A 13,886-nucleotide genomic window follows, 5' to 3' on the forward strand; every position below is an offset into this window, starting at 1 on the left:
TGCTCCCCTGCTAGAACCTCCAAACAAGCTCTCAAAATAGTATATGAGATGTGTGTATACTTTAAAAGTATTAGTCATTTATCTGACATTCAAATTTATCTGAGAATCCTTTACTGTTTTGTTTAGAGATGGGGGTCTCACTATGTTGCCTAGGCTGGAGTGCAGTGACTAGACTGCATCCATGATCTCCTGGCCTCAAAGCAATCCTCTCGCCTCAGACTCCTGACTACAGGCACACACCACCACACCCAGCTGGAATCTTGTATTTTTATTTGCCAAATCTAGGAGCCTTATCCCGGGCAACATCTGGCAGTGTCTGAAAACATTTGGAGGGGGTGCTACTGGTGTCTAATGGGTAGAGATCAGGGATGCTGCTAAGCACCTTACACAATGCGCAGGATAGCAGTACCCGCAACAAAGAATGATCAGACCCAAATGTTAGTAGTGCCACGGCTGAAAAACCCTGCTCTAAACGTGGTGAATAAAAGTGCCTCACTGGAGCAAGGGATATGGCCTTTGCTATAGATCAGCAGATTTCAACTTGGGTGATTTTGTCATCCACGGGATACTTGACAATGACTGGGGACAATTTTGGTTGTCATAACTGGATGTGAGAGGTACTCCTGGCATCTCGTGAATGGAGCCCAGGGATGCTGCTAAACATCCTGAAATGCACAGAACAGCCACCACAACAAATAATGTTTTGTGTCAACAGAAGTTAAGAAACCTTGGCATGAAGAAATCTTCAATAATTCAGAAAGGGTCCCCAGTCCTACAATGAAGTTGAACAAAGAGCAGTAAATCAAATTCAGCTGCCCTTGGAGAATGGAGTTTCAGAGAAGACTGGACACCCACTCCACTCTACCACTCCCAGCCCTTGCTGCCAAACCCAGAGGTTAGCCCCATAAACTGAAATAGCCGCTCTTTGAGCTGCCAGCCCTACAGTCTAGGAGGGCAATCTGGCTCTCTGTGTCCTACCACCAGCATAGAGGCCAGAGCCCTGAAGATGCTTCTTAGAATTACATGCAATTGCTTGAGAGAGGTGCTTCAAGAATCGTGCATTCAGGGTGGGCACAGTGGCTCACACCTGTAATCCCAGCACTTAGGGAGGCTGAGGTGGGTGGATCACCTGAGATCAGGAGTTTGAGACCAGCCTGGCCAACATGGCAAAACCCCATCTCTACTAAAAATACAAAAATTAGCCGGGCGTGGTGGTGAATGCCTGTAATCCTAGCTACTTGGGAGGCTGAGGCAGGAGAATCACTTGAACCCGGGAGGTGGAGGTTGCAGTGAGCCGAGATCACGCCACTGCACTGCAGCCTGGGCAACAGAGCGAGACTCCATCTCAAAAAAAAAAAAAAAAAAAAAGAATCATGCTTTCATAAGTAATAATTCATCTATACGCTTCACCAGAGGTTTTATAGCAGAAAACTTGGTTTTCCATATGTTTTGGATTCTGAACCAAGATACTGTCTCAAGAGATTTGGAATAGAGACAATATTTTTCATGCTAGTTTTAAAGTCCCAGCAAAATATTAACGTTGAGGGAGTGGTCCAGTTGGCTCAAGTTTTGAGGCAGTCTGTCTTCTTCCCACAGCCTCCCTGCCCTGTGGCAGCCTGATCAAAGTCCATGTACATTCATTAATGGTGACAGGCCTCAGCCCTCAACTCATGTCTTTCCCAAAACACTCTTCCAAGAAATGAGTGAGTCACCTCAGAGTTAGGGCCAAGCTATGGGATATTCCTGGGTTTCCCATTATGTCCAATCAGCATTTTTCAATTTCTCCATTTGAAGAGGTTAGGTTCTATGAGGGAGATGGTAGGGTAAAGGGGATAGGCAATGGAGAAGAGGGTTTCAAATGTCCAGCTAGGGCGTTGGAAAATTCCCATATAAGGATATTTTCAGAGATGAAAGCAGCTCCTGATTTTCAAGAATCTGTTACCATGCTGACCTTTTGCCTTCCATGGAATTTGTTTGTTTTTTTCCTCTCTGTATCTTCCCTGGTAGAGTTAAGATATGAAACCCTCACATGACCATATTTCCAAAGGCAACATCCTCTACAGATAATCCTTTTTAAAGTTTTATTTTCCTTCTGTGTCATTTTTTATTTTAATAAAAATGTTACTTATTCTTAAGTTGTTGTTGTTGTCGTCGTTGTTTTAGAAAACACAAAAGCACAGAGAAGAAAGTCACCCTCAATCTTACCACCTGAAGATAACCATTAGTCGCATTTAGAGCATACCCTCCTAGGCTTTTCTTTTCCTATGTATTTTTTAAACAAATTTTGGAATGATCTGTACACAGAGTTTTGTGACCTTCTTTTATCACTTAACATCCTGTGAATGTCATATATATATTTCATATATATAATTCACATATATATAATTCACATATATAATTCATATATATATAATTCACATATATAATTCATATATATATAATTCACATATATATAATTCATATATATATAATTCACATATATATAATTCATATATATATATTTTTAATCATCCAGCCCAAATGTCATCCTATGAACATCTTTACTTAAGATTAAATATTGTCCTCCAACTTCACCACTAAGAGCTGTCTGACAGGGCTCCCTCTAGAGGAATGTGAGCCAAGGCAATTTGGCCAGTGCAGGGGCCACCTGAAATAATAATTGACAGTAGGCTGTGCTGTCAGCCTATGTCAGTGGGATAGCATGAAAGGCAGAAATATATAAATTATCTATTTCTAAATTTTTGTTCCAGTAGTATACACATAGAATTGTGCATATATAAAAAATGTATGGCTCAATGAATTTTTCTAAATGCCCGTGTCACTAGTATCTAGATCGAAAGCCAGAAACTTGGCCCTTCAGAAGACTCCCTCACACACCTTCCAGTCACTTCCACTGCCAGTGAGAGAACCATATCTTGATCTCTTATATCACAGATTAGCTGTGCTTATTTTTTTAACTGTATATAAATGGACTTATACAGTATGTACACGTTTATACCCAGCTTCCACTCAATATCATGTTTGTGAGATTCATCCATTATTGCCTGTAGTTGTCATTTGTTCAGTTTCATTGCTGTATAGTATTCTATTGTGTGAATATACAAGTCATTTATCTATTCTTCTGTTGGGAGGTGTTTGGATTACTTCTAGTTTGGGGCTATCTAGTATCGTGCTATTATGATCATTTTAGTAAGTAGGGTTTTTTTTGGTGGGCAACAATCTACATTTCTGTTGGGTATATTCCCAGGACTGGAATTTCCAGGTCATGAGTATGTCTAAATATAGCTCTAGTAGATTCTGCCAAGCAGTTTTACAAAGTGTTGTACTAATTTACATTCCTTCCAGTGGTGTATAATTATTCCATTTGCTACACATTGTCGCCAATCCTTTAAAATAGAATTTGATGGTAGAGAGAAGGTGGGTAAGTGGTGGTGTTCAGGGAAGCTAACCCAGTTGTCCTTTCCAAGACTGGGGTCTAATATTCCCCATCTGGAAGTTTCCTGATTCAGTTCACCTTTCCCTGTTTTCTAAATGTCCCTGCAGATGTGAATGAGTGTGGAATGAAACCCCGGCCGTGCCAACACAGATGTGTGAATACACACGGAAGCTACAAGTGCTTTTGCCTCAGTGGCCACATGCTCATGCCAGATGCCACGTGTGTGAGTAAGTTTCAACTGCCAGGCTGATCTCGGTCAATGTTTAAGGCTTGGCTTTTGCCATTTGATGCTTGGGGAAAAGCTGACTTCAGTGATTTTTTAAAAAACCTCTAATATTGCCCCCAGCTAAAATGTTTTGTGGCACTTGTTTCTTTCTTTCTTTTCTTTCCTTTCTTTCCTTCTTCTTTTTTTTTTTTTTATCGAGACAGAGTCTCGCTCTGCCATCCAGGCTGGAGTGCAGTGGTGTGATCTCAGCTCACTGCAACTTCTGCCTCCTGAGTTCAAGCAATTCTCCTGCCTCAGCCTCCCGACTAGCTGGGACTACAGGCACATGCCACCACGCCTGGCTATTTTTTGTATTTTTAGTAGAGATGGGGTTTCTTCATGTTGGTCAGGCTGGTCTCAAACTCTTGACCTCAAGTGATCCACCCACTTCGGCCTCTCAAAGTCCTGGGATTACAGGCGTGAGCCACCATACCCAGCTTCCACAATTTTTTTAAAAAAGTAAGTGCTGACTGGGCACCGTGGCTCACACCTGTAATTCCAGCACTTTGGGATGCTGAGGTGGGTAGATCACCTGAGGTCAGGAGTTCAAGACCAGCCTGGCCAACATGACGAAACCCCGTCTCTACTAAAAACAAAATACAAAAATTAGCTGTGCACCTGCAATCTCAGCAAAAAAAAAAACAAAAAAAAACAAAACAAAAAAAAAAACGCGGTGAAATAACGTGAAATTCACATTATTGTAAATTTCAAGTGAACAATTCAGTGGCTTTTAGTACATTCACAATGTTGTACAACCATCACCCCTATCGAGTTCCAGAAGATCTTCATCGCTCCAAAAGGAAACCAGACCCAGTCACTCCCCACTCCCCTGCCCCTGGCAACTACAAATCTGCCTTCCTTCTCTAGGGATTTGCCTATTCTGGATGCTTACTTTATAAATAAAAAGGCAAACTAGGAGAAAAATAAATTATATATCTATATCTGCATCTATACATATGCAGAGCCCTGTTGAGTTTCCTCATGAAAATAAGCACGTTGAACAAAATAAGCAGATTGTTTTAGGGAGGTGATACATTTAAATTCCTTCTCGGAACATCAATTCTTCCCACCAGCTAACTTTCTCACGCCCCTTGCCCCACTCCCAAAGATTAGTGATACTTGTTGGAAATACATTCCGACTTACTCACATTCCTTGAAAGAAAAGCCCTTCTGTGATAAAGAAAAACCCATGTCCTGTGGGAGAGTGAGAGTCTATACCCATTCATTTATTGAGAGGGAAGGCTTTTCAGGTTTTATGTTCCAGCTGAAAGGGAAACCCACCCTCCCTGCCTGCCTTCCCTTCTCCCCTTTTCTCTTTCCATCTTTCTTTCCTCTGCCCTGCAGCCCCCAACAAACCCAGAGCCTGTGCTTTCAGCCAGCTTCCTGTGGTTGCGGAGTTGCACGGACTCCCCAGCCCATCCTGGGTTTTCCCAAGATTATAAAATCTTGCCTAGTGCACGGGCTCCTCCTTGGCAAAGTGTCCCAACACCACCAGTCACTTAGATCTTCTGCTAGCAAGCAAGCATTTGAAAATGGGCATTGGAAGGACCTTTTAAAAAAATCCTTATTATTGTAAATTAAACAGAAACTCGCAGGAAACAAATGCATAGTTTAATGAATTCTTATAAGGCAAGCACCCTTGTAATCACCACCAAATAGAACTCTGCCAGAACCTCCTCCTCCCACCCCTCCCTAAAGGGAACCACTATCCAGGCTTTTATAGTAATCACTTAAAATTTCAAAAAAGATGTATGCTAATGGATGTTTCTGAAACATTCCCTGAAAACCCAGTCAGTGCCAAAAAAGATATCTTTCCTCAAATGGAAAGATAGAATTAGGTTAATTTTGAAGATTAATTTTAAAAGAAGACAACTAAAGAGAAAAGATGAAAGAATAAAGGCATAATATAATCATAGGTAGATGTTTGTTACAATACACTGGGTCTCTTTCTGTATATCTAGGGGTTACCTGTGCTTCCCTGTTTATAGCTCGAAGTGTCCACACAGCCCTAGAACTCTCTCCTGGATGCTGATTGGATTCCACCTGGCCCCTTGGGTCCCTTTTGTCCAGCTGGGTGATTGGCATGTTCTGGAGGGGGATGGAGGGAGGGAGTATATTCACCATGCCCCTCTGTTGTGGACATTGGGCTGAAACCACATGAGATTCTTAGCCCCCCTGCATTTCCAATCCACACATACTGGACTGCTGCTATGGAAATGCATTTATGTGAGATAAGCTATATTTAGCAACAAGTGACAAAAAAGCCAAGTAAATTGTCTCATTTACTTTAAAAGCGGAAGGCAAGCAGTTCCAGAGCAGCTCAAGAAGGAGTCTGTCTCTGTCATCCTCAGAGTATTGATTTTACTCTCACACTTGTGGCCTCATAGTCACAATATGGCTGCCCTAGCTCCAGACATCACACACACATGGAAAATAGACAAAACTAAGTGGGTACGGGTGATGCCAATGAACCAATGCCTCTTTCATGCCTGTCTCTTTTTATCATGCAGTAATATCTTTTCCAGAAGCCCCACTCCCTCCAGTGGACTTATTTTTATATCTCTTTGGCCACACTGCATCATATGGCCACTCCTTGCTGAAGGAAAGCTGGGAAAAGCCTCAGTGCTGGGAATGGCAAGAGAAAAGAGTCCAGAATGGCTTTCAGATAGCTGATCAGCTATATCTGCCACACGTTTTAGTTCAGTCACCTAAAAGATCAAGTCTTGTGAGTTAAGTGACTCTCACTGAGGTTAGATATGTATGGAGAGGTGTCCAGAGTAGATTCTTTTGCCCTGATTACTCAGGTTGATAATCCCCATCAGCAGTTGCATTTCAACCTATTTGAGGCCAGCCAGGTGACATAAAAGAGTGGCTAGAGCACACACAAGTGGAGAAAGTGATACAGTTTGAGGGGTGCAGGCCCTGCCTAAAGACAGTCAAATTCAGTGAAGTGGCCAAGAAAGCAGACCATGAGTAGAATTCAGCCCCAGGGCCACCAAGATGCCACCCCTACTGATTCCTTTTGGCTCTCCATTTGGGACTCAGACAATGAAACTTGTCCTATAATGCCATGCAACGTGTTCCATTCAATGGCCCAGAATTTGGTGATATTTTCTTAGTAAGCTCTTTTTATCGTCTCAAGAAAGAAAGGCTAATCCTTGTCTACTTTTTCAGACTCTAGGACATGTGCCATGATAAACTGTCAGTACGGCTGTGAAGACACAGAAGAAGGGCCACAGTGCCTGTGTCCATCCTCAGGACTCCGCCTGGCCCCAAATGGAAGAGTCTGTCTAGGTACAACAGTAGGAATCATCTCTACTCCTCCTTCTCCTCCCTTGACTCCCCCTTTACTGAATCTTTTTTCATTCATCACAATCAGCTTGTTGACTAGACATTGGAAACTTCTAAAAGTACAGATTTATATCCGTTTCTGAGATACTTTTAGCCACATATGCTCTAAACATACTTTGGGATGCTAAAAACACATTTTTCTATTATTTTATATTGCCTTAATGCCATAATAGAAAAGGGATAAAGCCGAGCGCGGTGGCTCACGCCTGTAATCCCAGCACTTTGGGAGGCCGAGGCGGGCGGATCACGAGGTCAGGAGATCGAGACCATCCTGGCTAACACGGTGAAACCCCGTCTCTACTAAAAAATACAAAAAATTAGCCGGGAGGCTGAGGCAGGAGAATGGCATGAACCCTGGGGGGCGGAGCTTGCAGTGAGCCGAGATCACGCCACTGCACTCCAGCCTGGGTGACAGAGCGAGACTCTGTCTCAAAAAAAAAAAAAAAAAAAAGAAAAGGGATAAAGATAATTTTAGTATATTTACTATGTACATTTTGTTTAAATTACCATCCAATACAAACTCCACTACTTATATTTTGTCATTTAATTAGTAAGATCCTAAAGACCATTGGGTTTTATTCTGGGTTCCAGCTAATACTTTCTGGAAAAACTACATTTACTTATTTTTTAGATATAACATTATTGAAAATAGTATACACCTTCTATATCATTTACATTAGCATGTAATAAATTTCGTGTTGTCTTTAAAACTTGCTCCAAGTTATATGAACTAAGTATAATTAATTTAACTGGAGAAAATGAGCAGATTAAGTCCATAATATTAATTAAGGGAACATAAAAATTATTTGTTTATAACTTTGAATTTAGTCAAATCCATTGGCTTAGAACTTTCCTCTCTTGTTCTCCTTTGTCTTATTTTGTGTGTTAGTTTTGGGTTCCACAGAAGCTGACCCTGAGCAAGTAGTTGATTTGAGAGGTGATCCCAGGAAACACTGGTTGAGGAGTAGGGAAGTAACCCAGGGAAAGGAAGGCACCAGTGCTGGGTGAATCTGATGAGCAGGTTAAATGAGCTGGGGGCCCCTCTGGGAGGCAGAGAGAAGCTGCCCCTGAATTTTCCCTCTGGGGCAGGGGTGCTGGATATTCATCCACCAACTTCTGCCCTTCATTGATGGGAGGCTGCTCTGGGACATGACCCCCCAGCACTCCCAGCCTAGCCTGGATCGGGAGCAAAGCACAATGTGGTAGGTGCAGCAAGCAGCCTTTGGAAGGTATGGAAACTTGAGTGCTGAGGAGCTATGGATGGAGCACCCACAGGGCACCCTCAGTGACTAAAGCAACACTTTTTTCACTTTGTGCTTTGGTTCCTTTGTGGATTTGAATTACGTTCAACCATCAAATTGCCATCAAATTGTATATACTCCTAACACTTAATTACATTGCACCTAATATACATAATATTTAGAGTAAGTGAGCACTTAGCATTAATGAGGGATGTCAAACCAAATCAGAATGTTGAAAGAGTTCTTAATCTTCTGTGATTTAAAGAAGCACATGTCACTATGATTTCATAATCTTCACTACAATAGAAATATGTTTCAGTCAAGGTGCTAGATGTTTATTTATCCTAACTATATATAATGTAAAAAAAAAAAACTGCATTTAGAAAGCTCAGCCAAATGGATCCTAAATTAAACACTTTTTAAAAATATACATGTAAATTAAAATTTTGTCTCTGCTCTTTGAGAATAATCAAAGATTTAATTAGGTTCACAGGATTTACTACTTTTTAGTATAATAAGATTTATATGACAAGGCTAATTATTGACCAAACTGAATCCAAATTTCCACCCATCTCTTTGAGTTGTTGGGTGCCATTTTTATTGGAAGGAAAGGTGATGTGCATGAAAATGAACACCAAAAATAATTTTGTTCAACTCAACACTTATTTATTATTTGGAAAATGCAAGAGGCCAGCCTGGGCAATATAGCAAGACTCCATCTCTATAAAAATTTTTTTGTTAAAAATAGCCGGGCATGGTGATGTGCACCTGTAGTCCCAGCTATGCTAGAGGCTGAGGTGGGAGGACAGCTTGAACTCAGGAGTTTGAGACCAGCCTGAGCAACATAGGGAGACCCTGTTTCTACAACAAATAAATAAAAAATAGCCAGACATGGTGGCGCATGCTTTGTAGTCCCAGCTACTCAGGAGGCTGAGGTGGGAGGATCACTTGAGCCTGGGGAGTTTGAGGCTGTAGTGAGCCATGATTGTTCCGCTATATTCCAGCATGGGTGACAGATCAGGCCTTGTCTCAAAAAAAAAAAAAAAAAAAAAAAAAAAAGAATGCAAGGGAAATAGTAAGACAACACCAACTTGCCTGTTTAAACCAGGTTCAGAAGAACAAACTAACATCTATTTGATTTGACATCTGAAAGTTAAACCAAGCCTGAGTCTTAGTGGATTGGTCAGCAGAGCTGTCAGCCCCTCTGTAACCTGACTCTCAATGGTAGAAAAGGAACAACACACCTATTGGCTAAAATTACATCATTACATAATTACACCTGACCCACAATTTATGCATAAGTGCATGCCTTCACAACCACATTTCTGTGAGTCAATATTGCAGGGGCCTTGGACAGTCTTACTCATGAAATAGTTATTTTGTAAAATGCAAATTGTAAAAGTCTGTGTGTTTGGTTTACTTAAAGTGTAGCTATCTGACTCTAGTTTCAAAAATTGTATATGTTATACAATATACAATATTCACTCAGCTGGGGAAAGTATTCACTCAGCACACATGTAATATATAGGTACCAAATGTCAGACACATGCTCCCTGCCTGAGAACAGCCAGGGCCTAACAGAAGATGTGAATGTAAGTAATGACATTATGGAAAGATAATGTGTCTTAAAAAGGTATAAAGTAATATAAATACATAAAGTGAAGAGCTGTGTGTGTGCCTGGGGGAACTAGAACGCTTGCCAGAGGATATGATGTTGGCACCAGTATACTATTATCAGTTTCCCGGGTAAAGAAACTGCGCATGTGCATGCATGGTGCGTGCTGTGTGAGTGTGCGTGCGTGCATGTATGCGGCTACTTTTTTTGCTATCACTGACACCTTCTGGTTTTACACCCTAGATATTGATGAATGTGCCTCTGGTAAAGCCATCTGTCCCTACAATCGAAGATGTGTGAACACATTTGGAAGCTACTACTGCAAATGTCACATTGGTTTCGAACTGCAATATATCAGTGGCCGATATGACTGTATAGGTAAGATTCGATGGCACCTCTTCCTTTTTTCCTGTCCCCACTAAACCTTTGAGCCTTCTCTGCAGATATTTTGATGTCAATTCAGTCTATTAGTTGAACAATCTACTGTGCTGACCAGCTTAACAATAAGGAAAGGTTATGTTTTTAGGTGTCTGGCATTTAGGGAATTCCAATGACATCAATTATAAAGCTAGGTCAATAAAGATTTAAAGTAAGGAATACAGCTCTCTTGTGGAAACGATTATCTTGAGATGATTCTGGTGGGACTCTTTTTAATTTGGCTTTTTGTTTTGTTTATATTTTTTGTTCTATCTCCAGTTACACATGTAAAAATGGAAACAATAAAGCAGTATTTATATTTGGTAAAAGGAAGAATAACAAGGTCTATCTAATCTTGATCTCAGTGATCTGTTTATAACAGTCTCCATCAGGGGTGGCTTTAGAGAAATGTATGAGAGACATGAAGGCCTACGCTCTTTCCTTTCCCCTCTTTCAGCCCTTTCATAGTTCAAGCTCCAAATATAATGTTCCCTTTCCACAGTTACCAAAATTGCTCTCTGATAAGATTCTGGTACCAGTCAGCTATTGCCCTAATCTATGTGAAATAAATATTTTATTCCTTAGTGAATGTATTTCAGGCCTCCATGAACAAGTGAGGTAGGTTATTTGGGGAGACCTTGGATGCATTCCCATTGCCCTTTATATAATGTAGGATGGGGCCTGCCCTATAGTGAAGGGAAATTCAGGCTCTCTGTGGATTTCTCTACCCATAACACGTGTAACAAAGGTATATGCATGACATGGAAGGCTAATAGTTGAGAAAAAATAGGATTTCTTTCAACCCTATACTCAGGGCTTCCCAGGACACGTCTTGTGTAATCATGTTGGGGCAACACACAATCGCTGGGTTTCGAACCATCTTGTGAAGCCTCTACAACTCTTCCCTCAAATTTCAAACACAAAGTCCATCTTAGAGAGGATCATAACATCCATATTTCTCGTGGACTTGGACCCCATGCCCTCCTGTAGACCAAACCAGCCCTGTAATCCTATGATGCTGTGTTACAGTTTAATCCTGTTTCCTGATACCTAAGGGGAGGTTCCACAGAACAGGGTGGAATTCACATGGAAAGCTTCAAAAGGAAACAAATCTTTGAGACTTTAAAGGTGATTAAGATTAGCATCTGAGCTCAGCTTTGTGGCTAAATTAAAACCAACAGGCTGTTTTGTACATATGTGTCTACAAATGCATAGATAGAAAATGGGGTGGAGAATACGGCAAACGAACCTCTCACTTGGGTGGAATTTGGCAAATTTTCCTCCTCTAAACCCAGCAGACGAGCTCAGACCAGCCTGACCCTTTCTCCTGGCAGTCTTAGAACAAAATGCCTGTGCCTATAAGTTAGATGATGTCAGTGGTTCCTAGTTGATCTTGCCTTTGTTTGTTAGGAGTTTCAAGACCTTCTGAATATAGAATTGATTTTCTGATATTGTTATTTAGTTCTAAGTTAAATGAAAAAGTTAAGAGAAAAACCTATACATCTTACAGATTTCAATAGCATTGCTAAGCAGGAGATGAAATTGCTGTGGGGGAGGGAAGCAGCAAACACTCCCTACATACCAGGCAGCAAACAAAGCCAGGGCTGCTGGCCAATGAGCCTGCAGTTCTGAACACCTCTCAGTTCTCAGGCAATGTTTGGTTTGTCGGGGGTGTTCAGTGCTTGGCCCTACAGTGGATCAAGTGTAAGGGAGAGTCTTTCAGCAAGCCCTGTACCACACAGTTGTTCACTGGAATGTTCTTTTTTAGATATAAATGAATGTACTATGGATAGCCATACGTGCAGCCACCATGCCAATTGCTTCAATACTCAAGGGTCCTTCAAGTGTAAATGCAAGCAGGGATATAAAGGCAATGGACTTCGGTGTTCTGGTAAGTAGCATTTGGTCATGGTGTCTTAGCTATTCCCAATGAAGCATTCTCCCCATATCTCCTTCCTCCCTCTATTTCTCTCCTTTCATTGTCTTCCTCTCCTTCTCCCTCTCCCTTACTCTCACTCTGTGTATGTGTGCAGTGTTTAACTCTCTGCCTCAGCCTTTTCTTCTTTGCTAATTGGACCACATCTCCAATACTCACTGAAGTTGTAGCCGCTAAACTTAAAGAACAGCAAGAGTACTTAATATCTTTCTGGCCATGACATACTTCAAATACTGAACATAAGATTTAAGGAGAAAAGACACTGAGCAAATGTATCTATCAGGATAGACTGAGTTATGGTGCAGTAACAAGCAAACCTAAAATAACAGTGGCTTAAAACCACAAAGGTTTTTTAACCAAGTGAATCTGGATATTTTCCAGAATGCACAACCAAAACAAAGTACGACGAAGCTGATCTTCATTAAAGTATGATCACTTTATCTGTCATCCTCAATGCTGGATCCACTTGCTTTAATGTATATAGCACAGAGTTCCATTGTTCTTGCTGGTGAATTATTTAATACTTTTTGATAAAACTTTAAATTTATAAACCAGACATCTAACAATAAAATGTCACTGCTATTAATAACTACAGCAACAATAAAGGTTTATTTCTCACTCATGTAATATGTCCAAAGAGAATTCTTCGGGGGTTTCTTCTCAATAAAGTCACTTAAGGACACAGGCTGACAGAGGCCCCATCATTTTATGGTACTATGAGCTCAATTCAAGGCCTTAGGGTTTGTCACAGCAGAGAAAGAAGCATGGACAATCATGCACCAGCTGTTAGTTTATTCAGCTTGGAAGTATCTAACTTCAAGGGACAAAAATAATAATAAACTTGCTGTGTGCCCCAAAAGAGAAGAAAATTAGAAATCTTGGTGAATACGAAGAATGTCTTCCAAGGCAAGGCAGCTATGATTATAGCACAATCACTTCCCTAATAAACAATATCTTACAATGTTTAAAGTCATCCAGGTTCAGCTGGGTGTGGCGGCTCACACCTGTAATCCTAGCACTTTGGGAGGCCCAGGTGGGCAGATCACCTAAGGTCAGGAGTTCAAGACCAGCCTGGCCAACATCATGAAACCCTGTCCCTACTAAAAGTACAAAAAAATTAGCCAGGCGTGGTGGTGCACCTCTTTAATCCCAACTACTTGGGAGGCTGAGGCACAAGAATTGCTTGAACCTGGGAGGCAGAGGTTGCAGTGAGCTAAGATCACACCACTGCACTCCAGCCTGGGCAACAGAGTAAGACTCTGTCTCAAAAAATTAAATAAATAAATAAATATATAAATAAAGTCATCCAGGTTTATCCCTCTGGTCATGACCCTTTTAGCACTGGCTCATAGTGTGACTAGACTTGTTGACTGCCCTGATTCAACTCTCTTATATACCCCTTAGCAGAGTTCCCGCATGTTCAATAAATATGGCTGCAAGGTGTACCCTAACTTATGTCACATTCCATACCCCCATCTGGCCAATGCTCCCAATGATGCAAATGACTGTAACAGTATCCACTCAGTCATACAAAAATAAACTGTATGTACCGTGCTAGACATTTAGCGCCACACCCATAAAAGGTTCACACTACCCCAGTGAGCTATTGTTGAGCACCACTGGAC

General features: G+C 41.1%; 1 protein-coding gene across 3 annotated transcripts in view; it reads left to right on the forward strand.

Annotated features, from left to right (window-relative positions):
- Window positions 1-13,886, forward strand: part of EGFL6 (EGF like domain multiple 6) — a 63,372-nt gene that overhangs the window by 27,049 nt on the left and 22,437 nt on the right. For 2 of the 3 annotated variants that reach the window (XM_003261034.3, XM_012500960.2), the window contains exons 4-7: window positions 3,544-3,663; window positions 6,876-6,995; window positions 10,152-10,286; window positions 12,094-12,216. In XM_003261034.3, coding sequence (XP_003261082.1) covers window positions 3,544-3,663; window positions 6,876-6,995; window positions 10,152-10,286; window positions 12,094-12,216 — 498 coding nt within the window. The remainder of the gene's footprint in view (window positions 1-3,543; window positions 3,664-6,875; window positions 6,996-10,151; window positions 10,287-12,093; window positions 12,217-13,886) is intronic. The other variant, XM_003261035.3, reaches the window with a different exon arrangement.

The sequence above is a fragment of the Nomascus leucogenys genome, chromosome X (assembly GCF_006542625.1).
Source record: "Nomascus leucogenys isolate Asia chromosome X, Asia_NLE_v1, whole genome shotgun sequence".
NCBI classification, from domain to species: domain Eukaryota; kingdom Metazoa; phylum Chordata; class Mammalia; order Primates; family Hylobatidae; genus Nomascus; species Nomascus leucogenys.